The 26,871-nt window shown below is 44.3% G+C and overlaps 8 protein-coding genes across 8 annotated transcripts; 4 read left to right on the top strand and 4 right to left on the bottom strand.

The window, feature by feature from the left end:
• Positions 1–4,036: 4,036 nt before the first annotated feature.
• PHALS_05479 (pyrroline-5-carboxylate reductase) lies at positions 4,037–5,038 on the bottom strand (the record flags this gene model as incomplete). The annotated part of the gene is made up of 4 exons (XM_024719027.1): positions 4,037–4,273; positions 4,335–4,469; positions 4,537–4,773; positions 4,844–5,038. The coding sequence occupies 4 exons, from the start codon at positions 5,036–5,038 to the stop codon at positions 4,037–4,039; spliced, it is 804 nt and encodes a 267-aa protein (XP_024584366.1).
• Positions 5,039–5,408: 370 nt separating this feature from the next.
• On the top strand, positions 5,409–7,203 carry PHALS_05478 (Quinonprotein alcohol dehydrogenase-like superfamily; the record flags this gene model as incomplete). The annotated part of the gene is made up of 9 exons (XM_024719026.1): positions 5,409–5,420; positions 5,486–5,623; positions 5,686–5,775; positions 5,833–6,102; positions 6,166–6,486; positions 6,560–6,628; positions 6,695–6,794; positions 6,851–6,975; positions 7,033–7,203. 9 exons carry the CDS (start codon positions 5,409–5,411, stop codon positions 7,201–7,203), a joined length of 1,296 nt encoding a protein of 431 aa, XP_024584365.1.
• A 51-nt stretch (positions 7,204–7,254) lies between these two features.
• Positions 7,255–8,445, bottom strand: PHALS_05477 (elmo ced-12 family protein; the record flags this gene model as incomplete). The annotated part of the gene is made up of 1 exon (XM_024719025.1): positions 7,255–8,445. The coding sequence occupies one exon, from the start codon at positions 8,443–8,445 to the stop codon at positions 7,255–7,257; it is 1,191 nt and encodes a 396-aa protein (XP_024584364.1).
• A 96-nt stretch (positions 8,446–8,541) lies between these two features.
• Positions 8,542–14,632, top strand: PHALS_05476 (dead deah box rna; the record flags this gene model as incomplete). Its single annotated transcript, XM_024719023.1, has 3 exons — positions 8,542–13,222; positions 13,346–14,542; positions 14,619–14,632. 3 exons carry the CDS (start codon positions 8,542–8,544, stop codon positions 14,630–14,632), a joined length of 5,892 nt encoding a protein of 1,963 aa, XP_024584363.1.
• Positions 14,633–14,792: 160 nt separating this feature from the next.
• Positions 14,793–16,257, bottom strand: PHALS_05475 (kynurenine-oxoglutarate transaminase; the record flags this gene model as incomplete). Its single annotated transcript, XM_024719022.1, has 3 exons — positions 14,793–14,978; positions 15,043–15,195; positions 15,262–16,257. 3 exons carry the CDS (start codon positions 16,255–16,257, stop codon positions 14,793–14,795), a joined length of 1,335 nt encoding a protein of 444 aa, XP_024584362.1.
• Positions 16,258–16,353: 96 nt separating this feature from the next.
• Positions 16,354–17,808, top strand: PHALS_05474 (rna pseudouridylate; the record flags this gene model as incomplete). Its single annotated transcript, XM_024719021.1, has 1 exon — positions 16,354–17,808. The coding sequence occupies one exon, from the start codon at positions 16,354–16,356 to the stop codon at positions 17,806–17,808; it is 1,455 nt and encodes a 484-aa protein (XP_024584361.1).
• A 449-nt stretch (positions 17,809–18,257) lies between these two features.
• PHALS_05473 (uncharacterized protein) lies at positions 18,258–19,464 on the bottom strand (the record flags this gene model as incomplete). Its single annotated transcript, XM_024719020.1, has 2 exons — positions 18,258–18,644; positions 18,712–19,464. 2 exons carry the CDS (start codon positions 19,462–19,464, stop codon positions 18,258–18,260), a joined length of 1,140 nt encoding a protein of 379 aa, XP_024584360.1.
• A 2,553-nt stretch (positions 19,465–22,017) lies between these two features.
• PHALS_05472 (uncharacterized protein) lies at positions 22,018–22,312 on the top strand (the record flags this gene model as incomplete). Its single annotated transcript, XM_024719019.1, has 2 exons — positions 22,018–22,147; positions 22,221–22,312. 2 exons carry the CDS (start codon positions 22,018–22,020, stop codon positions 22,310–22,312), a joined length of 222 nt encoding a protein of 73 aa, XP_024584359.1.
• Between the last annotated feature and the right edge of the window lie 4,559 nt (positions 22,313–26,871).

Raw genomic sequence — 26,871 nt, 5'->3', positions numbered from 1 at the left:
ATTCGGCGGGCAACACGGGTGTCGTGGTATTCGTCGACCGGTTGAGCAAGATGGCTCACTTGGCGGCGGTGCCAGACATCATCGACAGGGTCGGTAGAGCAACGCTGTTCGTGATACGTGTTTCCCGACATTACGGACTCACAGAGTCGATTGTCTCTGATAGAGACCCCCGTTTAACGGGAAAATTCTGGTCGACTATCTCAAAGTGCTAGGCACTAAGTTAGATATGTACACCGCGGATCATCCGCAGACCGATTGTCAAACCTAAAGGGTGAACCGAGTCATCGGAGACGTTAGACGTTCTTCGTAGCGTCTGCGCTGAGACGCCGAGGTGATGGAGCATGTTGCCACTCGTACAGCTTGCGCTGAACAATGCAGTGCATCCGTCTACCGGCTAAGTGATGCTACGTGAATGGGCTGGTTCATCCTCGCGTCCCGCTAACGCCGCCATCCCATGGCTCAGGGCTTGGTGAGGGAGGAATAGCCGATCGGCTAGCTGATGTCAGCCCCCTCATCATTCGCAAAGAAGTCGATGACTCTACCAGACTGGGTGTCTTACGATACATTCGCGATGCAATGGCTGAAAGCCAAGACCTGCAGAAAGAATATGCAGATGAGAAAGGAAGAGGCAAAGTAGAAAGCGCTAAGGTCGGAGACCGGATTTTATTAAATTCTTAAACCCTTTCTGCACATGCAGCCCCTGTTATCTTCAGGATGCGCATCCACCCGATGTTTTACGTAAGCTTGCTCAAGCCGTTCCGGGATCCAGCGCAAGTGCACGCGGTAGCGTCGGCACCGGAGCAGATCCCACGGGCCCTCGGCCATCCAGAAGCTGAATCAGCAACTGGTTCTGAGCACGGAGTGCAACAGCTTCCATTTCTAATGGCGCCAAGCGCTCCACCGTCGCATGCAGCGACGCATTCGCCTGCACCACGGCTAGGGATCGCTCCGACAGAGCGCGGTAATCCTCAAGGTGAGGCAGCCGGCGCACGACGCTCAGCGGATCTCCGATCACGAAGAGTCCTCATGGGATCGAAGAGCATCACGAGTCACCGGATGGCGGTCGACCCGGTCGTCACCGTCCGCCACCCACATTTCTCGATGAGGACGGTGACGGAAGCGCAAAGCTACGGCAAGCCCCGCTGCAGGTTCCATACGTACGATTCCACCTGGAAAGTAACCTAGATCCTCCCTTGTAATCCGATTTCCTCTGCTATGTTACGAATACGTATTTTAAGGAATTCTTTAGTCTAATTCGAATATTGTCATCCCTTGGAATTGATTTTGCCTGCGTTTTTGACGTGCGGCTAGCAACTCACGCGTACCACGGACTCCTCTCTCTCTTGGCGTTTCATCGTATTTATGAGCATTGATATTTTGTCACTCATGACTTTTCACGATAACATCAAAGTGTAACGTGAAATTCGTATAATTGAACCGTATCGTTTTGATCCAGTTTTTATGAAGGCGTAAGAGATGAGTATATAAGATTGCAGTATAGACTCCAAAACACCCTCTTCAACTAAGATGCAGACTAGCTGGAGCTCAAAATACATTGATTGTGTCAAGATACTGCGCAAAAGTGAACTCATCACAAACAACAAGTCTAACGCTTCCCTACGCACTTTACCGTGTCAACTCGTAAGAGTATATTTGCATTGAGAAACCCTCCCGTGCGCCCAAACAAACTGCTTAACAAGCCTTCAGAGAAAGCGCCGTCTTCGCATCCGATCTCCTACTATATAGGTAAGGATACCCAGGTGCTTCCCGACAAGAACAGTCATATGGAACTCACTCCAGCACACTAGTGTTCTGAAGAAAATCCTTCAACAGGCGATTCGCGCATTCCATCAAACAATCTGTCTTTCAGTTGTCAGCAGCTGACAAATCCAATCTGGTGCTGAGTACCATGAACAATGTTTGCCAAATATTGCAGAAAATCGTGGATCCTGATTCGACAAAATGGCCACCTTTAAGTTATGATGACGAAACTTATCTCAAGGAACAGCTTTGCTGTTTTCTGTTACAAATTTTGGTATTGCAGACAGCATTAAGCTTAGCCGTATTGCTCAGACGGCTCACAAAACTCACAACGCCGGTAAAACCAACACATCTTATACAAGACGGTATACAAAGTCCATACTGTCGGGCTGCCAGCAACCTGCCAAAGCTAGTAGGCTACCAACAGCACCACCGCATGCTGTAGGCTTATACAAATTGGCACGCTTCCTACCCACATATATGTAGGGATTCGCGCTTGCCGGGCAATAAAACTTTCTCTCGGGAAAAGTCAAAAGCGTATCATGTTTTTATACTTCTGGTCCTCGTTAGGATGCACCACTACACACTGAGTGTCATGGGATCAGTGCTTCGTCAAAGCAAGCCATGGGATGAGACATATCATTAGCTTGCACATCCGCGCTTGAATAAACCGATATCTGAGCTTTTAGACTCCTTTCTTCTCCAAAAATTTGACGTAGCAACACAGGTTGCGCCTAATTCGTACGCTGTCACCAAATTAGCTATGTTGCAACAACATGTGAATTTATTTTTGGAGCAACACGAAAATGCATCCATTATCACATCAAACTTACTCGGCTTGTATCGCACTTCAAGATTTATTTGGCAATGAAGGATAACTATCTCGCTCTCTACAAGAGATTTGGTGACGACGTCGCACTGCTCAAAGACGCATGATCTGTATGGACCGCAAATGGCTTAAGGCCAAGCAGGTAATTCTTAATTTTGATGAAGGCATACTCTTCTTGTTGAAGATAACAAAAAAAATTCTACCGCTTAGCTGGTGAGACTCAGACACTAAATCAGGCGTTCATGCCCATTGGCATCGGCTAGGAGTATATCACAGCCTATAAAAAGGCAGAAGCGCCGAAAATTGCATATTTTGGCACACAGAAAACCTTCTTTCACAGCCTCAGAGACCGCCATTTCTGTCGTACCTCAATATCCTTTTAAGAAGATTGGTGTGGGATCTTGGCTTGTCGGCATAGTCTGCATCGTAATTGCGCAATTGATTGACCAGGATTGAACGTTTTGTTGAAGTTTTGGGGATTGTGGAAGCGACGATCTAACATGACTTGATCTATGATGATGCTGCCTGCTTTCCATGCTTCCTAAGGAAGCATCTTAGAGATGGGCTTTCGTCAAGACAAAAGACACACTTCTCTATGTTGGCATATAAGCTATCTGAGCGCATATTCTCGAAGACTCCCACAGTTTTGGTTCTTTAGGATCTGCACGACTTTGGATACGTTTATCTTTGAACTTAGGTGTGTGCGGATTCAAAATGCAACGTAAATAGCTGCTTAAGTGGAAGATCGCAAATTCCTAACACACTTGGTAGTTTGTAGGGAACTAAACAGTCTTGGACTTGCCAAGTGAAAACTTGCTATCATCTTGCACATTCCTAAATCAACGCGCTATTCGGCATTTTTAATAAATCCACATACTTTTACTGTTTTCGACAAAAGCGCGTCACACATAATAGCACGACGCTCCTGGATTTATCAGAATTAGTCACAGCAGGCAAAGCCCGGAACGTTGATATTAACATGAAATAACTCTGAGCTGTGAGTCCCACCTCTCCTAGAAACTTGCTTCTTTGAGTTGTGGATTACATTGACTACGGCCTTCACGAAATAGATTGGCCTCGGCTCTTCCAGTTTGCCTAGTGGGACCTGACGGTTCTTCGTGAAGGGTTTATCTAAAGACCTTGCATGGATTCCTAACCTTTCGTTTCTTCCAGCCGAATGTTTTGTACTTTCATCAACAAAATATCTACGAGTACTTTGGATCTGCTCAGCACCGAGGAGATTTTTCTTTTCCTTCTTAAAGCAACCAGTGTTTCTGGCGCACCTGAAAAGGTTCCACTTCCGGTTTTCGATCGGCACGGTAGTTGCACACACCAAAAAATGCTGCCAGACTTTTTTTTGCTTATATTATATTTGTGCACTTTTGAATTAAAGACTTCCTTTTTTGCTGAAAATACCAAGACAAAAATCAGCATCGCTTCTAGAGCTCAAGAGCGCGGACGCTGGCGCTGCACAGGCTCGGAGGAGCCGAGCTCAAGACAGCGCTCATATGCGGCCCAAATGGAGTCGGCGATGACTGCGCGAAATCCATTTTTTTCAGCGCGATAAAGACCAGCAGCGGTGGTACCTCCTGGGCTTGTGATGTTATTTCGCAGCTCAACCGGGTGCACATCCTCTGACTGCATATATAGCGCAGATCCAAGCATCGTTTGCTGGACCAGTTTCTGCAAGAATTTATGTAAGTATCAAATAATCGCTTAAACAAGCAATGGCAACACTACGTACCGTAGCCACAGTTCGAGAAAAGCCCATATGAACTCCTGTATCAATCATTGCCTCAGCAACAAGAAAGAAATAGGCCGGGCCAGATCCAGAGAGCGCAGTTGCCATGTCCAAAGCATTCTCATCGTCTACAAACACCTTCAAAGCAGCACGCGATCGGTTGTAAGTAAACATATTTGGTAATCTACCTCTTTCTTTGCCATACCTCAATTCCAAATGATCCAAGAATCTGCTTCGTTAGCTCGTGCTGTGCACTCGTGACTTCAGCAGACTGCGCCCACACCGTTGTGCCCTCTCCAATCATGGCTGGCGTATTCGGCATGGTGCGAATGATGTGGCTGTCTTGTCCCAAAAGCTGTTGTAGCTGCTTGATATTTTGTCCAGCAACTACAGAAATAACTAATGCATTTGGGTCCATTGCTGCTTTCACCGCTCGCAGCACCTGTCATGATGATAATATAAAATAAACAAACATACGGACTTATTGTAAGGTTTCCAACGACTTGACTTACATCATCGACCACCTGGGGCTTAACTGCCACCAAGATCACATCCGCGTCTTTAACTGCTGAGCTATTACGTGTATGTGTTTCCACGTTAAGCTTAACGTACTTGCTACGCATAATCGGATTTGGATCCGAGACGACAACTTTAGAACTAGGTATTAGCCCCTCTGAAAGCACACCCGTGACAATAGCCTCGGCCATATTTCCACCACCGATGACTGCCAGGCGATTGAGCTGCAATTCTGCGCATGTGTGCTCAGGGATGTTTCCTTGTTGACTCTTGCGGGATCGAGTGAATGGTCCTTTGTCTAGAGAGGAGAAATTGGTGTGCTGACTGCTTGATGCAAAGGGTGAGACTGCATGAAGCAAAGGGATATGATGCGCAATGGATATGCCGCGAGAGAACAGACGTGCATTTAGTCGACGGGCAATGATCGGTCGCATGGCAAAAGTGACGTCAGCAGGATCGATTTTAAAAACTTATAACTTCAACTTGTTCTTTGACTTTTCTCCGTGACATTTAAAGCATCAGTTATTACAGGCTTCTAATTCTTAGCATTGTAGCCTTGTAATGCACCGACAAGTAGGAGATGTAGATCGAATTTTAAACTTCGTGTTGACGTTGACGTTGACGTTGGGTATCTGTAGCTAGAGCTAGCGCCGACGTATGTTGTACAATTGGATGGTAAGATTTTGGTCAATGCATACGCAGTGGGCGACGTGGACGGCGACGGAGCGACGGAATTGCTTTTTGGAACTCTAATGGGTAAAGTCTCAATATTTAAGGTGCGGAGTCTCCTCGTATTCACTGTTGTCGTCTAAAGCAAGACTGACGCTGCTATCAATAGATTATAGGGGATCGCCTATCACTCTGGAGAAGTTGCGAGGTAAATGGATCCGTGACATCCATGTCCTTGGACAACTCTTTTGCCGAAGATGTGAGTGCTGCTTGATGAAAGAAGGAGTTGCATTTGATTTAAACTGGGCATTCCCAGATTCGAATTGTTGTTGCGACGGCAGAAGGCAAATGCTTTGTCTTCCGCTCTGTTGCAGGCGTTAAAGTGCTGCAATTGTGCTCCGAATTTGTGAGAAATATGTATATTGATAAAAGCGGAATTGTTATGGGGGATGTTATTAATGTGATGCTACTATTCAAGAATGCTGCTCTTAATGTCTGTGACGTGGTTCACGTAAACAAAGAGGTCATTGTTGCTACACGTGATGGACGTGTATTCATCTATAGCGACCATGCAAATTTTGATGAGGTTCGTCTGGTACTTTCGCGAAGGAAAAAATGAGTAAATAAGGTTACGACTGGTCTGATTAAGCTGGCAGAGTATACTCAGATTGCAAAATTGGAAATAAATGGCGAGATTGAAGCGCTAATTGTACTGCCGGCGACGTCAGATACGCCGACTCGAGTTTTAGCCAGATGCTTTTCTGGTGCCGTCTTTTCTATCGCTGGACCTAACAATGAAGGCGTGCGAAATGTCGGACCTTGGAATGGCCCAAAAGCTGACAATGACAGCGTTACTTTTGTTGTAAATGACATCGAGTTAGGAGGAAAGCGAGGAATGAACGCGCTTGTGTCATTGAATGGCCTAGTATCGTTATTCTCGTCGTCAGGACAAAAGCTTTGGGAAATTCAGGTGCGCACTGGTGCGATGTTGGTAGCAATTGTGCTTTCTGATGTCAGTCACAAAACGTTGTTTATCTTTACAGCTATCAGAGCCTGTTGTAAACGCTGACAAACTCGAGATGTCAGCGACGAGTGGAGAACGTCACGATGCTGTACGTCAGCTGGGTGATATGAGGTTTCTCTACGCTAATTTAATGTTCACAAATGCTGATTTGCAGATTGTCGTTTGCACTTGGAGTGGTCAAATGTACGCAATTCAAAGCGAAAAACGACTTGTGCAATTTCGCATGCTGCTACCAGGTTGCTCAATGTTCTGTGGTAAGCTAATTATTATTGTCAACATTAAATTTGCATTAGTATTGATATTTCTTTAGCAAATATTCAGGATTCGTCTGGTCATATTGACCCCACGATTGTGAGCATTAGCACTTCTGGTACTGTTTTTGTGTATCGTGACGTACAAAATACCCTTGTTCAAGGCTTTGAAGACTCAACTCTGGTAGTTCTGATCTTGAAGAAGAATGTTTTGTCACAATTTCTAACCAACTTTTCTTAGGCGGATCAAGTGAAAGAAAGTGCAGTCTTCGCTCAGATTGACACCCCTGTAAAGCGCATTGAAGTCATGAACAAGCTTCACAAGACATTTCCACACCTACAATTGGCTAATAGCTCGGACGCACCAGGAGTCAACGAGCTCATAAAAATAATGCTTGCAGTGCAATTATAGCTGAAAAGCAAAGTATATGATTTCTGCAATTTTCATCAGGCGCTATTTTGTCTACCAGTTCTGCAACTGATAAGCAAGCTCAATGAGACTAGCCATGTCAACAGGGCCACGACGAAGTAGTTCTTGGGCAAAATTTCCAACGTAATTAACGTGGATGTTAATGTCGGACGACTTGGTCGCGTTGCGTTTCCAAGAGGCGTCAAAGGCACGGAAAGAAATGCAATAAAGCTCATAAAAGGCCATCGGGTCTTCAAACAGCCTCCAAAATGGGCGTTCTAAGCCTAAGCAACTTCCATCTTTTAAATGCAATATATCAGCCAGCATGTAAGCAATCTGTGACCCCACTTGCGCGTATTCAAACCCTTCTGGTCCGCTTTGGTCGTTAAGAATGGACAGCGCTACTGTTCGATGTGCCTCATGAAAACGCACAAGACACTGCAATGGAAGTAAACACCGCATCTCGCGCATTGGTTCGCCAGAATGAAACTTCAGTCGCTTCCACTCGGGACCGGTAATGACAAAGGGCTGCGTTTCAAAACAAGATGTCCATAATCTCCTCAGCAAGTCAACATGTTCGTGGTTTCCAGTATGCAGCGGGGCCTTCAACGCACCAATGACCTTGGCCAGCTGTGCTAGAGCTGTCGCTGTAGGCGGTGAATCACTCGAACCAACTCCTACACCTGCAGCAGCTGCCGTAACTTTCTCCCACATCTGTGCCGAGTGCTTTTGTAATGTCTGTGCCATGGCAGATCCTTTCATTTTGGAGGTAAGAGCCTTCTTAACACCAAATAGTACACTTCCCACATCATGCTGAGGCATTTGTTGTGGGTGTGGGATGAAATTGCCATCACTGTTAGATTTACTTTGCCAATTAAAGAAGGCAAGAAATTGTCGGTCTTCAACTACGTCTACAACGTCTTTTTGGAAAACTGTCGTCTTGTCTCCGTCTTTATCATATGTAAGCTGCAATACCTTCACACAAACTTCTCCATTTCCGGTAATTGGAAATGCTTGGTTTTCATCCGTCAAATCCCTCCAACAATAGCTACCCAATGCGTCAGACAGCGCAACTTGAAGACGAAAATGGTACGAGCCTTCAAACGGGAATTTACGGCGCAACTCAGCAAGTGTAGGTCGCGATGAGAGCATCATAGACGATGCCAATTCTTCTAGATGCGTGTCATTTTCCTCTAGCAGCATCTGCTGAAAGAAGTATCGGCATAGGACGCCGCACTCGGACATGACGTAACCGTTGACCTTTTTGGTAAAAATGTTGAAAATAATCAGAAAATTGATTAAAAATTGAGTGTTTTGCACTAAAAATTGTCATCAAACAGGATGGAGGAAGAGAAATGGGATGACGCATTACTTTCAGAGATTGAGGCGCTTGAAAAGAATCATATAAACAATCACAGTTCTTCAAATCAAGCTCAGAAACAGTGTGAATCTGCTGATATTTCACCTCTTGGTGAAGATTGGAGCTGCAAGTCGTGTACATTGCTGAACAATGCGTCAAAAACAGCATGTCAAGTGTGCGGTACACTCCGAAGTCAATTTTACGAAGCGCCAGGAACTTCTACCGCCGTTAAGAAGACGGTGCAGGCTTGTCTTTCGTTTGATGGGACATCACTCTCACTGTCACAGCCTCAAGACAGTAGACGATCGAACAACTCGCTCTTTGCTATAAATGAAAATGAAAAACTCTCACAAGAGACACTACTGTGCTCTAAGACTGCTGGTGCGGGGCTAGTATTGACTTCAAAACGTTCAGATACTTCATGTATTAATACACCGGCTGTATTGCCTCTACAGATATCTCAAATCACAGCAGGGGAGGATCCGGTTGCCAAGACAAGATACCTTGACATTGAAACGCGTCCGAGCTTTCCCAAGATTGACTATGAGGCTGCACAGCACTTTGTCTTCCCAACTAATTACTCAATCCGTGAGTATCAACTAACCGTAGCAGAAAAAGCATTATATCACAACACACTCGTGTCGCTACCAACAGGCCTGGGCAAAACACTTGTAGCAGCAGTTGTCATGTATAATTTCTATTGCTGGTTCCCAACTGGCATGATTGTATTTATGGCCCCGACAAAGCCGTTAGTAGCTCAGCAGATTCAAGCCTGTCATGAAATCATGGGTATACCACTATCAGATACTGCAGAACTTCAAGGAAATGTGCCTCCAGCTATGCGTCGTGTTTTGTGGAACACAAGACGCGTCTTCTTCTGCACTCCGCAAAGTTTGCAAAATGATCTTCGTCGCGGTGTCTGTAATGCGGAAAGATTTGTTTGTGTTGTCGTGGACGAAGCGCACCGGGCAACTGGAAATTACGCCTATTGTTGTGTAGTGCAGGAGATTGAAGCCAAAACGCCATTCTTCCGCGTACTGGCGCTCTCAGCCACACCTGGAGCCAAATTCGATGTCATTCAGGATGTTGTGTCAAACTTACGAATCTCGCATATTGAAAGCCGATCAGCAGATGATCCAGATGTAAGAAAGTATACTCATGCACGGCAAGAGGAAGTGATTGTCTGTCGTCTGGGTATCCAACTTTTGGAGATCAAGATGCAATTTCTTAAAATTTTTACACCGATCATTCAGCGTCTTTCGCGTAAACAAATTATTCAAAATAGTAACCCGGACAAACTTACGAGTTGGTATGTGCTACAAGCGCGGGAAAAATTTAGGAACAGCCCCGATTACGCTTCAAATCGCAGTGCAGAAAGTGACTTGGCACTCCTTGTGAGTTTACTACACGCCAAAAGTTTACTGACTGGCCATGGACTGAACAGTTTTCGTGACCAGATTATCCATTGGGTTGAGGAACGAAGGATAGGCAAAATGTCGTGGTCTAAGAAAGAAATGCTGTATTCTCCTGAATTTCAAAAACTTGAAGAAAGTCTTGCTATTATAGCTGATGGATCATCATCAACTGCAAGCCACCCCAAGCTTGTCAAACTGCGTGAAGTGTTGCTGGAGCACTTTCAGCGCCATACTTCCGGAGAGTCTAGCACACGAGCTATTGTATTTACGCAGTATCGGGCAAGCGTGTCAGAAATTGTTGCCTTGTTACGTCCATTCGCACCCTTATTGAATGTACAGTCTTTCATTGGACAAGGAGCGTCTGGAAAAGACAAAGAAAATAAAGGTCAATCTCAAAAGGTACAACAAGACATTGTGCGGAAGTTCCGACTGGGCGAATACAACGTCCTTGTGGCAACTTGTATTGCAGAAGAAGGTTTAGATATTGGAGAGGTGGATCTTATTGTTTCATTTGATGCGTTGACGTCTCCTGTTCGAATGATTCAACGAATGGGTAGAACTGGTCGAAAGCGCGTAGGCAAGGTCATTGTTCTTGTGACAGAAGGAGAAGAACAGAAGAAGTTGGCGCGAAGTGCGTCAGCGTCAAAGACTGTAAGTCGCGCGCTTACGACTTTTAAAAGCAGGTTTACGTATTCGAAGTGTCCTCGTATGCTCCCGGATAATATTTGTCCAAAATTAAGAAAGTTAGAAATGAAGATACCGAATTTTCACGCATCCCAAGTTGGCGGTAAATCCTTTACAACAGCACTTGATCCTAATCTGTGGCAGCTCAGTGATGCTGAACGAGCAGTGGCAGAATTGAAATACTTTCCACCTAATTTTGCGTCAACCTTACGAACTAAATTGTATCCCGTCTATGGTAATCGGTCGCATTTACTTCGACGTCGAACGCGCTGTTTGACATCTAGATTTCAGAGAGATGGGGTTAGATATTCTGCTCGGTCGCTCATTCTGCAGAGTCTAGTTCGAAAGGTACATGGTGTCGACGAAAATTTAGAAAAGGATTTTGAATTTGGAGATGGCCTGAGTGTTGACACCGAAGAGAAAAGGGGATTGGCAGCAATCGGCAATCCTGCGCAATCTTTAAGTCAGGAAAGTATCTGTGGATCATTGCAGTTAAAGTCTCACAACAAGTATCGTCGATCAAGGTCGAACTTAACTAGTGTGGAATTCGACAATGAAATTGGCTCGGCTGAGCTTGATGTCACGAGTCTAGGGAAGTATTTGTTAGCTCCGATGGAAGAGTCGATGCTTTCCTGCGAATTGCACTTTAGCCCGCAGTTTGTTGATTCAGCATCTCAGCTCGTACCTGTTGTTGTTGGAAAGGATGAGCAGCCAATGTTTGACACCGAAGAGTGTATCGGCGTGCCAATTAGGACTTCAACAACTGCGAAGTGTAAGCCAGACTCCACTATTCAAGAAACTCCACGAGCTGTGTGCATGTCGACGGTCTCGATTTTGGACAAGGTGGAAGAACAAGAGACGCAGGTTGTCGCAGGTGGTGATTTGATCAAATCACAAAAGAACTTAAGCAAAAAAGAGGCATGCGTATCTCAAACTCTAAATTCTTCAAGCGCTTTATCTAATGAAGTATTTTCTCTCTATCCGCAGGAAGTGCGACAAGAATCGGATTCCGCAAAGGTTCTTGCAGGAGCTTCTCGAAATTGTAGAACGCGTCAATTGACATTTGATGACGTGATAGTCGATGCATGTCCTCAAAACCAATCGCAAAGTGATGAGCACTCGTTGATTGAGCTAGCGACAGAAACGCGAAGGCAGTCTGAAATTAATGAGGTGTCTGGAGCCGAAGATGATGATTCGTCCGCATTCTCATTTGTGTTGTTACCTACACTTACAAATGCGATGGATTCTGGTAATACAAAGAATGAGACGTCAAAAAATGATGAAAGTACTTGTGAGAAACGTCTTTCTTCAGCCCATATTCCTTCGTTTCGCAGTGATGATGAGAGTGCATTAAATAACTCGATTGTGTTGCTTTCGTCAGCCTCTCCTGAAAGGAAAGTTACACTTAATGACGATTCAACTGATAGGCATGAGGCTGACATCAAGATTGAGGCTAATTTAGCGGCTATGAACCAGGTGGCACGGACTCTTGGTCCTGACAAAAGAGGGGCTAACTTTACGGATCTAAAGGACGATGACACTATTATAAAAGTGATGGAGCCTGGAACGCTCAAAAAGACGACGCCGTCCTCATCCTGGCCCGATACTGTTTTTCAGCAGGCAAAACGAAGTGAACGAAAAGAGGCTGACTCAGAGCTTGTGGATGACGAATACTGCGCTATTTGTCTTGAAAGTGAGTCGTATGACGACGATCCTATTGTCTTTTGTGACGGATGCAATGTGGCAGTGCATCAATATTGTTACGGCATTCACACTCTGCCCTCTGACAAGTGGTTTTGTGCCGTCTGCATCGAGGCTATCAGCAATGATGGTAGAGCTGCTTCTAGTCAACCACACTGTCTGCTTTGTCCACATCGCGGCGGTGCGTATAAGCGTACGGCATGCCGCCAATGGGTTCATGTCCAGTGTTTTCTATGGATTCCAGAACTTAGTGTGGAGCAAAAAGGGGATGATTTGCTTGCTCTTGGTGACATAAAGAGTCTAGACCCGGATCGCAAAACTCTTGATTGCTCTTTGTGCCACTCACAGAAGGGTTATGGCATTATTCAGTGCGCGCACAATCAATGTTTAACCGCTTTTCATGTCAGTTGTGCCGCCTTTGCGCACTATCGCATGGATCAGGTCGAATCCTGTGGCAGTGAAGGAGGAGATAATGGATGTGACACTCTGTTTCTGGCATACTGTCCACTACACCGCAACTCAGTTGCTCCCTGCTATTACCCTCAGCAGGAAAAGACACCCGTGGCGGCTAACAAACGGCGTCGCAGCCCACCTTCGCCCATGCCCTCAGCCAATATTTCGTCTCCAAGCTACTTGTTAGTGTCACCTGCTGATTCAGAACAAAAGTTTAAAACATTTCGACGTTTAAAACGCAAGTATGACTACCAGTCGCAAAGCGAGATTTTATCGCAGAACGGAGCGCAGACATCGCTAGTTGCGACGTCGCCTTCATGGCAAAAGCACATCAAAAGGTCTAAAAGGCGCCGGGAGATGTCTCGTGTATTGACAGCTGCGTATATTGATAACATGGCTGACGTCCAAGGTGGAGGACAAGATGATGACGAAGACGATGAGTATGAGGACGATTCTCGAGGTGCGGCTGATGACTCATTCATTGACGATTCGTCGCAGCTTTCCTGTTCCCAATCATTCGATTCTTCTGAAGAAAATGGCAACAGGCAGTTGCTTAAAAAGAAAAAGTCCAAACCAGATATGAGAGCAATCTATGCGCGGTCGCTGTTTGAATCACAACATTCTCCACTGATGAATCGCCGTGGTGGAAGGCACTTCAAAGCGCTTCCATCCAATGGAATTATCCGTGCATGTCTTGACGAGATGCGCGATCGCCCAGAAATGACGTCTGTGGTTCCAGCCCCTGCACGTGCTATTTCTATTTTAATTGAGTCCGATGAAGACGACAGTGCTCCTGAAGCTGATTCTTCACCTAGTTTTGATTTGCTGAAGGCTGCGAAGTCAATTCAGTCTGTCGATGAGAATCCTGACGCTGATAAAGCGGTTAAAGAAATGACCTTCCTTAAAGATACGCCGTCTTCTAGCTTTATTAAAACTGGTTATTTAATATCATCAACAAGACCTGGAAAATTGAAATGCTCGGTCCATGACTGTGCAAAACCCTTTGAGCGACACTTAAGGAAGATTGATGGCTCCAGTCAAGAGCCATTACAGAAGATCGAGGCAGATCGCTTGAAACCTATTCAGAAGTTTGAGGATTGTAGACAGGCTGAGCTGCAATGTTCTCTGGCTCAGGGTCGAGTATTTTCGTCAGGCAATACTCCGTCTGCCCGTGAAAGAGATTTCCAATCAGCGTGTGTAAATAATCATCGAAACCCTTGCAGTCATTCTCAGCATTCAATGACATCGACCGTTGATCTAACGAGGCCATTACCAGAAAAATTAGAGTGGATTATATATGTCAACACGGAGTTCTCGAAATCAAATATCTTTTCCGAATTTTTATCTGCTAAGAATGTCGACTGTACTATTGTCGTCGTCGATTCAACTGAAGCAGATGCTTTAGTAAGTGTACGCACAGCAGTGCTTATCGTTACGAGCCAACAACTAAACGAATTGGCTCTCGCATCTTTAACAAAAAACGTGGCCAATAGTCAGCGAGTCGGAATGCTTATGGCAATGCATCAAAAAATTATTATTGCAATTGTTCAGAACAGCGCTGATCTTCCCGACTTACAACAGTTGCGACAGCTTTCGAATGCTAGTGTCATAATTCAGCCTCACCCTAAGGCTCTTTGCGTACAACTTCATCAAATGGCATATCAGGAACGTCTTGAAGGCTACGAGTTACCTTTTCCCAGTTTGTGTCAACCAAACTTCAGTTTTGAAGGTGCAAATGCGCTCGATGCAGATTTTGCATCACGACTTAAGTTCTTCCGTTCAATTTCGCATATATCGCTGGATAGTGCACTTTCATTGAGTTTTCGATTCAAAAACTTTTCAGCTATGCAGGTACCAGTTTCAAAATTTAACGAGATGCATTGGAGACGGATGTTGCCATGGATTTCAAAAACGACTGCAGAAAAAATTCGACAGTACGTGCAGCAAAATCAGCGGCATTGATGCTAATCACCTATGCTTTAATTCTTCAAAGACTCAATGACGCGGATTGAATCATCGAGTGTCTTGTCATCCTTGCAAAAAGCAAGACGCACAACACCCGGAGCTAGACGATGCTCTGAACGACTATAAAAAGGTGACGTTGGGATCACTGCCATATGGCCAGCTTTGACAAGTTTTCGCGCAAACTGGTAGTCAGGTAACTCCTGAATGAGTATTTGTTCTGTTAGCTTTTAAGGCACTACCGTTCGCAAAAGACAGAATGCTTACCGTTTTGGGCGTCTCTGGCGTAACCTTTGTACCCCGAAACTCATCGTAGTACGACAGGCCCTCCACGTTGCAACACACGAAGTAGCCTCCTTCTGGAACAATTGGGCGCCAGCTGTATGCTTGCAGTGCAGCGCATAGACGGTCGCGCTTGGCCTAGAGCGTGCAAGTGTTTGTATTAGAAATAACCACTCAGGACAATCTGTTGCTGGTTCTTTCTACCTGTAGCGTCTCCCTCAGTTCGTCGTAATATCCATTATGCTTTGCCTGATGAAAAGCTGACGACAATGCCACTTCAAATGGCGTTGTACCACAGAAAGGAACCGTACTGTGCGCCTTGATGATGCCTCCAATCAAGTGTGCTGGTCCCACTGCGTAGCCTACTCGCCAGCCTGTACATGAAAAGGTTTTGCCGGCACTGAAGAGGGATATAGTTCGATCAAAAAATCCAGGCAATGACGCGATACGTTCGTGCTTAAGTCCATCGAATGTCATAAATTCGTATACTTCGTCAGCTAATACGATAACGTTTGGATGACGCTCTAGGACATGTGCAAGCTGTTCAAGTTCATGTCTTGAAAAGACTTTTCCAAGTGGGTTGTGCGGTGTATTGAGAATAAGCATTTTGGTCTCGGGAGTCAATTTGGTCTCCAATAGCTCCAGATCTACTTGGAAGTCACGTGACGTAAAGTGCTCGGCCACGTTAGTATTCTCACTCAAGAAAGCGGCACGTTTGGTCGTATCGAAATGAAAGGGGACACCAGCTGACTTTACACCATGCAGCTGGGAAACAGTCATGTACGCATCAAAGTAGGGCTCAAATGTGACAACTTTATCCCCAGGCTCAAGAACTGCTGCCATGATGGACGCAATTCCTTCTTGCGCTCCATTAAATGTCACTATTTCTGTCATGGGGTTAAGTTCACGACGAAATAACGATGAATACATTTCTGCTAATGTTTCGACATAGCTCACATGTCCTCCTGGTCTCGTGTATTGATTATTTCCGTTGGTGATAGCGTTAATTGCCGCTTGTTGTACAAAGTGTGGGGTTTGAAATGTCGGAAAACCTTGACCAAGATTCACGGCCCCGTGTTTAGCTGCTAGAGCAGAAAATTCGGCGAATACATTGTCCGGGAGTGTACGCACACGCTGCGAGATGCTACGGACGTAACAGATATTCGGAAGCACAGATGGCAGCTTAGATAGGGGCAGCATAGGGGTTTAATAAGTGAGGGGTCTACTTATGTAATATGAGTAACAAGATATATTACATTTAAGAATTAGACCATAATTACTTGATCCACTCTTATAATGACGGACATCTCTTTAATAAGTAAGAACCAGCGGCGAAAACAGAAGAAAGCTCAATGGCTGGCAGACCGAAAGTCAATGCAAATAGCTGAAGGTATCAAGGTCTCAAGACGGAAGCGTCGGAATGAGCGTCAAACTCGGATGATAGAAAATGAGTCGCTGTCCGCTATCGTCCACTACAAAGCGTGCACGTCCACCACTTGTAACAATCGAATAATAGGAAACAACTGCATCGTGCGCAGTATTGAACCATACTTACATCACTTTGCGCTGTATGTGAAAGGCCGTTGGGCTGGTCGCACACTGTGTGAAATCTTCGCCGATGAATTTCCGACCCTTTCGACTGAATACTGTGTGCGAGCTGCTCAGTTGGGCCTAATTCGTGTGAACGGAAACAATGTGCTGCTAGATACGGTGATCAATGCTGGAGACTTCTTTGAGCATATCAAACATCGACATGAGCCTGATGTTCATTTGCCATTGCAAAATGTCATGGAAATGTCGACATTGTCGTCGTTGTCCGAAACGTGGATCCACGCAGAAACGGACGAGTTAATGGTCGTAAACAAACCATCGGGGGTTCCTGTGCATCCAACTGGAAATTATCAATTTAATTCTTTAACTTTAATGCTAGAGCATGATCGACGAGATGCTGCAGTAAAAAAGAAGTTCCAGACATTCGAGTTGTTTCCAGTTCATCGATTGGATCGACTAACATCAGGACTGCTGATTCTCGCCAAAACTCCCGATAAAGCACGAAGCCTATCGTCTGAGCTTTCAGCTAATTTTTTGGATGGAGATGCTGACTATCGTTCTGTACAAAAATTCTATGTAGCACGCGTAAAAGGCGAGTTTCCGACTACAGCAAGTGGATTTGCTCGGCTCACCTCAAAACTTGTAAAAATTGTTAGCGCTAGTGACGAATTCTGGCGCGTGACAGCTCCAATTGGTTTGATGTCACCACGCCAAGGACACAAACGATGTGTGATTGCGTCACCCGATTCCAAATCATGTATGACGCTGCTGCGTCGTCGTGGAACCCCGATCGGTGGTGAAAGCATTGTTGAATGTCTCCTTGTGACAGGAAGAACTCATCAAATTCGAGTGCATTTGCAACACCTGGGGTTTCCTATTGTAAATGATCCGCTGTACGGTCCTGAAAACAATGACAAGCAAACGAAAGCTGCATTGGAACAAGTTTCAAGCATACTTCATCCCACTGCAAAGTCTTTTAATTTCAAGGAAGAAATATTGAGAAACACCGAGGATAAATGCGTTCAAGCTTGCGAAATTTGCACTGCTGAGCATAAAAAAGATGTGGCTGTAGATGTCGGAGATGCAAATTTGTGGTTGCATTCTTATCGATATGAGTCGGCGAATTGGAAATTTGAGGTGCCACTGCCGCAGTGGGCAAAGCTATACGGTACAATCGACACATGCCAACCGGATACATAAAACATAGTTGTTTTACAGCCATAGAATTTCTACTTTGCCTGGTTTAAAACTAACTATATCAAGTCGATCAAGTGGCTATTCTTGTGTCACGCTTTTGCGTCGAAATCGCAGTTAGTCAGTGGTATAATCTGCACCTATTCTAAGTCAAACAAACCTTTAATATTTATATTTCATCGCTTTTTGTAAGATATGGCCTACTTTTCTGAAAAATTAGGATATTATTGAAATGTCCATCTATACTTATGTGCACATCTCAGACACATAAATGTCCAAATCAGTGTCTTGCTACTTATTAAACTCACTCGCATCTTTTTCATCTTCAACAAGCATTCACCACAATATATTTCTGCTAGACAATCACTAGTAACAAATATCGACAATGTTTGTTGTACAATAAGTCTAGAATAGCATATAAATTACATAAACATTTCATATGTAGACTGATAGACTCAATTGCTTAATGAAAACATGGGCGAGATTAATGACGCTTCAAATCGAAGCACAAGAAACAAAACCTCCATTAGCCAGTATCTGACGCCACCTTTCGGTATGTTGACGTAGTTGCCACCATATTGAACTGTACATCCAACTTGAGGACGAGTCAAGTCACTCGGCATGAAACGCAGCACCGTCAATGATTGGGTCCAAATATCCGTGGCACATACTCGTTCCTTGACATCTGGTAAGTCAAGCGTACGAATAAAATAGACAAAGTCGGATTGTCTTCTAACGCGACTCATCACTTCGATTGCACGTGAAACTCTTCCAGTCTGAGGGTAACATATCACTCGGTAAATGATGATGGCATCGTCACACACTTTTTGTAGCAAACGTTTCTACAATACACAATTAAAAATTGAGAACATTGATAAGAGCTAAGTTAAAAAAAGTCTTCCAACTGACCCGTATAAACAGTGATGGACTAAAGAAACTTCCATAGCTATCAGTAGTTAATCGTTGCCATGTAATATTCCAAATACTCTCAGCACACACGTGTGGGAAAGTCTTGTGTAACGTAAATTTGACGCTGGTATTTTCAACATGGCGTCTATCGGACCAACCCATTACATGCATCCCCGAAGCTTTCATCGCCTCTTGCGTGAAAATCTCATCCACACTCTGTAGCGTTTGATACAAAAGCTCCTGCCACTGGTGCACAGTAAAAGCTTGAAATAGCTGCTCCACGGCTGTTCCTTCTTGATTAAATATCATCTCAAGCACATCAAGTGTCGGTGTGGCTGCTGGCAACGCAGCATTTGCATCTGCTTGTAGTTGTAGCTTTCTTTTCTCTTTTGCGAGAGCTTCGCGTTCGTTCGAAAGTTGAAGCACTGCCACTTGCTTTTCAAGTGTCACAATGGACTTCTTGGCACTTTCCAGCATCGCCTTCTTGCGTTGCATAAAGCGACGCTGAACTTCGCGATGTTTGATGCGTTTCTCCTCTATAGTCACTCGTTTGCGGCTGCTCCGTGTCTTCTTCTTAGTAGACTTTAGTTCGATCGAAGTGACAGAGTCGGACAAGTCTGAGAACGACGATGAAGAAGAAGACGGCAGTAGCAAGGTCTCAAATATCTGCTGATCCGTATCGCTCCAATTCTTTGGATAAGGCTGGGGGTGAGATGCTGGTAGTTCAAAAGCCAGCAGGAATGAAGACGCCATTAGAACGAGCTAGCTGTTGTAACCACGAAGACAAAAAGTACAGAGACTTTCAGAGTAAAAATCTGCTGCTATTTAAATCAAAAAATGAGTTGGTGGGAAAGGCAGGCAGCATTTACATTGTCATGATAGTGATACCTTGGCTGGGATACCTACTGATGTCGGCTTGTCTGTTCGCTTTGTATTCAGTTCGAACAAATGCCATGTATGAATAGAGTACAAAGAGTCGAACGTGTCCATTATTTACGTGTTCACACATATGACAGGCTGCCAGCAGTTCTGCTGTAAAGTGTTTGTCCACATTGCGAGTGATAAGCAGCACCACGACTATAAATATTGTCGTAAAGAATGATGCAAGGACCTATAACGCGTGTTTACGGTGCAACAGGATGTTTTTCTGAACCTACATGTGGCAGTATGTACAAGACGTAGAGCAGAACAAATTAGGTGAAATGGTATATTTTATCTCAGCAGGAAGTAAAGGATTACACTTTCAGCAATTATAGTAAGTTTGCAGTATAAGTATCACAGCGTCAACATGTGGCGACATAAATCTAAGCATACAACAGCCAAATTGTCATGATTTTTATTTTTTTAATTATGGTCGTCAGAATATGTCACATATGTTATTAAAGGACCCACAAGATTACAAAAATGCCCCCAATAATCTATTCGCTCCATACAGAAACAAAACACCCGAAGAAACATTCTGAAGGTAGATTACGCAATCTGTAACTTCCCACCCGAATCGAGAACACGTCTTTAATTGATCAGCTGTTAAGATAAAGGAAGACTATAGTGTTTATTTTCTCTAGATAATGAATGTCGATGTCATGTTGTGTATTTAAGTACTACATAGAACTACATGGTACCAAGTGGAGTCTAGGGTATTCAAAATATCATTTTATGCACAGGTTAAGCGGACAATTAAACCTATTCCATTACGTTCATCCACTTGTGGACCCCAAGAGAATGATCGCGGAATGTCACCTTATCCTAATGTGGGTTGTCTTGCATTGCCATAATTGCCTTTCTGAACGACGCAGCATCAGAGTGAATCTAACTATGAAACTTTAGAAGTGTTTATAAATTTCTGAAACCTGATTTGAAAAGTCACTGAACTATCGCAATATCACACATTTAGCAACTAAAGTAAGTTGGGCAGAATTTTAGAGCCAGTTTGTTATGCGGAAACTCAGGAAAAACCTTAGTCAGGGGGACTTTTTCAATATTAGAGCATGGAAGAAGCGCTTAATTATTTTCATTTCTGATAGATATATTGATTTAAATTAAAAACGGGCATTTAATACGTTGATAATAATTATTATAGAGTTTACATTCTGACAATCAACGCAAAGCCATTAACATTCGACACTGAAATATTGAAGTCAAATGTTAACATTTGAGAGAAAGCCTTGAGTTTGGTGATGGCGAAGTCTTCGAAGTGATGTATTTTTATTATTTATAGTAATAAAGATGAACTATGCGAAGTCAAAGGTTGAGATTCTCGCGGATGTTTCAAGCGTCTGCTCGGGGATGAAGCCAACCATATCTACAAATTTGAGAGTTTAAAAAATGCAATCACGAAATTTCATTATCGTCTTCTTTTCCGTTCTGAAAGTAGTCGAGGCATAGTAATCAACATTGCCCACAATGCCCGAATTGACGATATTGGATATCGATTTCGTGATATGAGTTATGTTTTGGAATCACGCAATCCAAGCGGATCGAAGTAGCGCTTGTAAGTGTTATTGCCCTATCTTATGCATTCTCTCGTTTATTACTTAGTCTTAATCCACCAGTCTTATTCAAAGGAGGACATTCGTTTATTACTTCCAACTTAGTCCAAACCCACCAGTCTCATTCCAAGGAGGACATTCCATTACTTTGAGCGTGTCACCAACAACTTCACCACTCAATCTTCGAATGGACGATCATGAACGATATTGCTCAATCCACAGAATCGATCATGCAACCTGTCCTCACGAATATGTCTACAGGACCCAGTCCCTTTTCAGACGTAATCAATCTGTTCCGCAGACCTTTACTTTGCCGTTTGCCGCGTTACTTAATTTACACGCAACCGTTGGCAATCTTCCTGTGTGAAATAACCCAGTCAACTCTGGTTACGATTTATTTGTGCAAGAAATGTTAAAGTCTGGTATTGATGGTGGTTTGATGACATCACTAATGCTGATTGCTATCCCAACTATAGGAATTGCATCACCGATTCGTTCTAAGCAAAACGCTTACGATCGCTTATTCAATTTTATCGCCAAGGTTTCTTTAAGGTGTGAGATTTAAAGCTTTGTGTCAGCAGCAAGCTCTAGATGGCGCTAGCAGCAATTCTTTGGCAAATTGTTCAACAGGTCATGAGCAAATCGCGTGATTATGACTATGATCAAATCACTAGTAAGCTAAAAAAAAGCTCTTAAGTGATCAAAGCCATCTTTTTATGGCATGATCGGCCCCGACTAACCAAAAGAGACCATTTTTACATCCAAATCGACGAAGAAATGTAAGAATGTATCGCATCAAACTCAAGCAGATGCAAACATGGAAGCTCTTGCGAACTTCATGTACGAGATGTTCAATGACGACAACTTTATAAAGCATATGAGCAACTTTGATTACACTAAAATGAATAAAGCTATGCATTCGATAGAAGCTTTTCGGGATCAAGCACGTACGATGCTTACAGAAAAACAAAGACTTCCAAAGCAAAACATCTAGGCATAACCTTCAGATAAATAATAAAGAGTTTCATGATAAGACTAGTATATACGCAAAAGCGTTCTTTATATGTAAACGCGATGCTCCTGGTCCAGATGAAACAGCTCCTGTGAAATAAAAAAATCTTTCAATACCAAAACTTGTGGATGAGAGACATGGACATTCTTTTTTTAATATGCATGCCTCGTATATGAAAGGAAAACAAATTAAAGTCAATATGAAAGAGTTCTAAATACTAAAGCGATGAAAAAGCGCATTCACCACCATAAGCCGTCCCTGTTATCCCTTACCCCAAAGGCATTTTCTAAAATTCTTGAGAATATCCATCTTGCCATTCTCTACTGACGACGTTGCTGCGCGCAATATTTCATGATCTGTATAGATCACAAGCGGGATAGATCCGAGCAGGCACACCTTGAAATTGAAATTGACAAGGGTACGCTATATTGCAAGTAGACCTTCTTTGTCGCTGTCAATGACTATAGTCAAATTAGGTTTGTATATAGCGACAGTGTGGCCTGAAAAGTTGCGTCACCAGAGGATTGAGTCTCGCTCGTTTATTTGGCAGTCCTCACAGCACCATGCTCGAGGGAGAGAGGCTGTCAGTCCCTCAAAAGTAGTTTAAAATATTCATCAACCAGGTTAGAGTTACTGAATAAAATGCAACCGACCATGGTTAATGTTGACGCCAACGTCAGAGTGATATCATTGCGGAAATAAGAGTAATTAGCCTTAGGACATATTTCATCATTTTTGACTCAGTAAACGAGTGGACAAGAACTTAAGACACACCTATACTGCCGGGCCGACCGATGCAAACACTCACGAAATAATGTCGCTTCAAATCTCCGATGTGAGAAATGCTTCTTCACAGAGGTGCTGTACGTTAGTGCCCAATCTAGCGAGTGACCTCTCCATACCGTAGAGACCACATGCGCTTGGCGTTATTGCTTTGTCTAGAACATCGGTACTGTTTATGGCCGCTTGAGCTTTATCTAACCAGGCGAAGGAAGTCTTTCCGTTTACGTCCTCATAGGGCTGTATGCTAAGCATCAGCGGCCTCACGATGGGTGGCATCCGTGTTCCCACAAATTTCCGGTACACTGAGTAGCCTTGCACCCTCATAGCAGGCGGACGCCTTACTGGCAAGTGATTACCACGTCTGGCGTTTGGGCTACCGGTCCCCTGCCATCCTTAGAAGTAATATATAGATAAGCATTCCGACCGTTCCCAGTTTTTACTGTAATCTGTACTCTATTAAGTTGTGTTACATTTCATCGAGAAAACAGTCATCTCGCGACTTGGCCGTGTAAATGACGATGAGTGCTACCGAATGAAACAGGGTTGTCGTGCACCTTGCACAGAGAAAAAATTGACTCAAAGTGTTTGCGCCCCAAACGCACAGAGGATGTGCCCATCATCAAAGCGCAGAACCGAGAGCTGCTCGAGTATCTAGGTACATGTTGCTCTTGATTTTGATGTGTTCGGCTAGAGCTCGAGCTGCTTTAGGAACAGCAACCAAAACGGGTAATACAATCAATATATACTAGATCGCCATAGCTTATGTCAATGCTAGACTTACCCGGATCGCATCAGTAACAAACTAAGGCACTATCAGATCCATACGTAAAGAAGAGCTCGAGCCAGAGTTATTTAGATGTATTGCGTGATAGTAGCTGTCTAATTTTCATACGTACACAAAATATAGCGTAGATTAGTATTGCTGTGTGTGCTGTGACAGATAGTGCAGCATACGAATCTGCAAGTTTTCATCAGCGAGAACCTGCTAATTTTCCTTCTCAACGTTCGGAAATTTCCCGATACGGTTCAACATTATTATCGATGCGAGTGCTTCTTCAAGTCTTCAAGTATAATGTTTCTCTGCTTGGGCGAACAAAAGCCTGTGATGCTTAGCTTTTGACAATGTCTTGCTACTCGCAGCGCAAAATAAAAGTAAATTAACTATAGGAACCCTAACAGCTCCCAACCACTGACGTTTGTTCTAAAATACCTTGCAAACTTGATCATTTCAACTTGCAAGTCGACTTTGTGCACCGTACACAAAACCATGCCGTGGTCTCACAATATCTCAAAACTACCCCTCAACATGCGCAATGTCGATCCTGATCTTCTGACATAGCAGCAACAGGCGAGGCGTCGGCATCGCCTTAGTACAAAAATTGACCAGTCGATCCTCTGTGGGTACGCGCGCTAGCTTGATGCGTCCTGCTCCGACGTGGTCTCGCACAAATTGAGTGTAGGTCAATTTGCTTCGCGCGAGGCGTGTGACCTTGATTAGTAGCCATACTAATCGCCGATTTATTGTCTAGTCGAACGATAGTGGAGCCATCAGCCATAAACCCCATCTCAACCTGCGGGTAGTGTAGCCAAATGACCTCTTGCATGGTCAAAGCAAGTGCCATATACTCTGCTTCAGCCATCGCAGTCTGCCGCTTGCTCTTGAACACGACCGGCTAACCTGTTTGCAGCAATGATAATCGAGACGATGAGCGCCTTGTCTGCTTACCACCTATCCAATTTGCGTCTGCATAAGCGTTGTATGCAAATCTATTCCTTTTGACATCGTGTTTTCTAGATGGTCAGTCGATCACTTGTTTAGCGCAGAACCATACCCCATGTGTAGATATGCCTTTGAGATAGTTCAGGACGCGCACTGCCGCCCGCCAGTGCGCTTCACATGGAGAATTCAGGTACTGCAACAGTGTCGACAAAATAACACTAATGTCGGGGCTGGTAGCATTGTCGATGAGATAATGAGACCCAAATCGTTCTATGCAGCCCCGAGCATCTTTGTGCCCTCATGCGATTCGTCGGGCGCAAGGTCCTGACCAAGCACCATCAAGTAGCATTTGCTTCGGTTTGCTCTAATTGCCCAAGCATTCTCTTTATAAACTGGGTCTGCCTCAACACAAGCTCCATTATCTGTGGTGCAAACTCAATTTCCATCCCGAAAACATATCACATATCTAGCATTGCCAAGAGATTTCTCAGTGAATTTGGCACAAAGTGCAGCACAAATCGCATCCACATCAACATCCGTGGTGTACCGACAAGCAGATCATACTCATAGAGTACGATGTACACATGAGGCTTGTCATCATTATCGAGACGAACAAATATTCATGGATCTGCACTGCAGTGGGGAGGCGTAGCACTTTGCTCAGAGGTAGCAACGCAAGGTCACCGACCTTACGTTCTGTCCAAAAACCAGTACAAGTGTAGCGAATCGCGATCCGTCACTGCTAAGTAGTGAGCCTTAACCAAGGCAAACGAACATTTCTGTTCAAAATCGAAACTGTATTTAAGTGTTTTGTTGTGGTAGAGCCACCACTATCTGAAACCCTAGGTCTATCAAATTAATATAGGAATATTAATTATTATAGCAAAACCTAATTAATATGGCAAAACCTTACTAATATAGTAACATGCATTACTACTGGCAATCCTGCCACGTGGTGGCTTCTAGTTACGGTGTAACACACCACTGTATGATTACATTAACTGTGTAATACACACCTAGTTACGTTCGCAGAATCTTGTGCGACCCGCCCTTTCTTACAATGGTACATGTAAATCCGTCACACTCTCCCTCATAATAATTGTGGATATCCTCAATTCACATTGAATGGTCGCCTCGTACCAGACTCGCGAGTCTGAGACACCTTCACGTTCACAAGAATAACTTTAACCTTCTCCGCTCTATGAGCGCTGTGTCTACGACACGCAAAACACCCAGCCTAGCTGGTAGCGAGGGCGCCCGCGGGCAAAACCCTTTTTATTCTTCTGCACAGGGTGCATCTCCGGACAGTACGTCCGCGGCTTCACGGAAAGCACAATCCAAGCCCTTGGCAACCGAACGCAACACAGCGCGCCCGCCCGGACGACGGTTCCTCGTCGAGAATTTGGAGGAAATCGATTACGAGTCGGTCACTACTTTCCCAGCATGGGATGACAAGCTCAAGCCCTGCGGACACCATATCCGTTCCTCGATCTCACGGCTTCGGGGGAAATGGTAGTATTACCACTCACCTCGACGAGGCACAGGAGTAGCAATTGGAGGCTGCTCACAGAGTGGCTACCCTGCGCTCGTAACTACGTTCGGGCTTAGACCCTCGTGCGGAATACGGCCTTTACTCGGCAGATCCCGCCACTAAAGCGAAAGACGCGATCTCTCGATTGGTAGGCATCTACGTAGTCGGACCTCCGGAAACTTTCTTTGCTGTCTACCTTTCAGCAAACCTTAAGAAATCGGACTTGCGCGTTGAGCGCCATCTTAGCTTTTGAAGGATATAAGAAGGGCAGCGGTAGAAGTGATGTGTGCTTGTGTGTGCAAATGCAGAAGTGAGTGTATTAATGTTAGACGCAATTGTATGGGCCCACGCGCAACTGCCTTGAGGGCCACACAATATACTAAACCTAGGTTTAAAGCTACCAACCCATCCTAAGGTATGTGGAACACTCTAACTCAGCCTTTGCGCGAGCCTAAAATAAGTATACACTTTATTATGCAGACATATGCAGTCTTAACCATAAATTTAAACACGCACTAACCATCCTTTTAGCATCACGATGCTAAACCACTTGAGCCAGTTACCATAACTCATAAGTTACTGCAAGCATTGGCTACAGCAGCATTCTTAACATTCCCCCATGCTA

The sequence above is a fragment of the Plasmopara halstedii genome (genome assembly GCF_900000015.1).
Source record: "Plasmopara halstedii genome assembly, contig: Scaffold_2904, whole genome shotgun sequence".
NCBI lineage: Eukaryota > Oomycota > Peronosporomycetes > Peronosporales > Peronosporaceae > Plasmopara > Plasmopara halstedii.
This window is presented reverse-complemented; position numbering and strand designations above follow the sequence as displayed.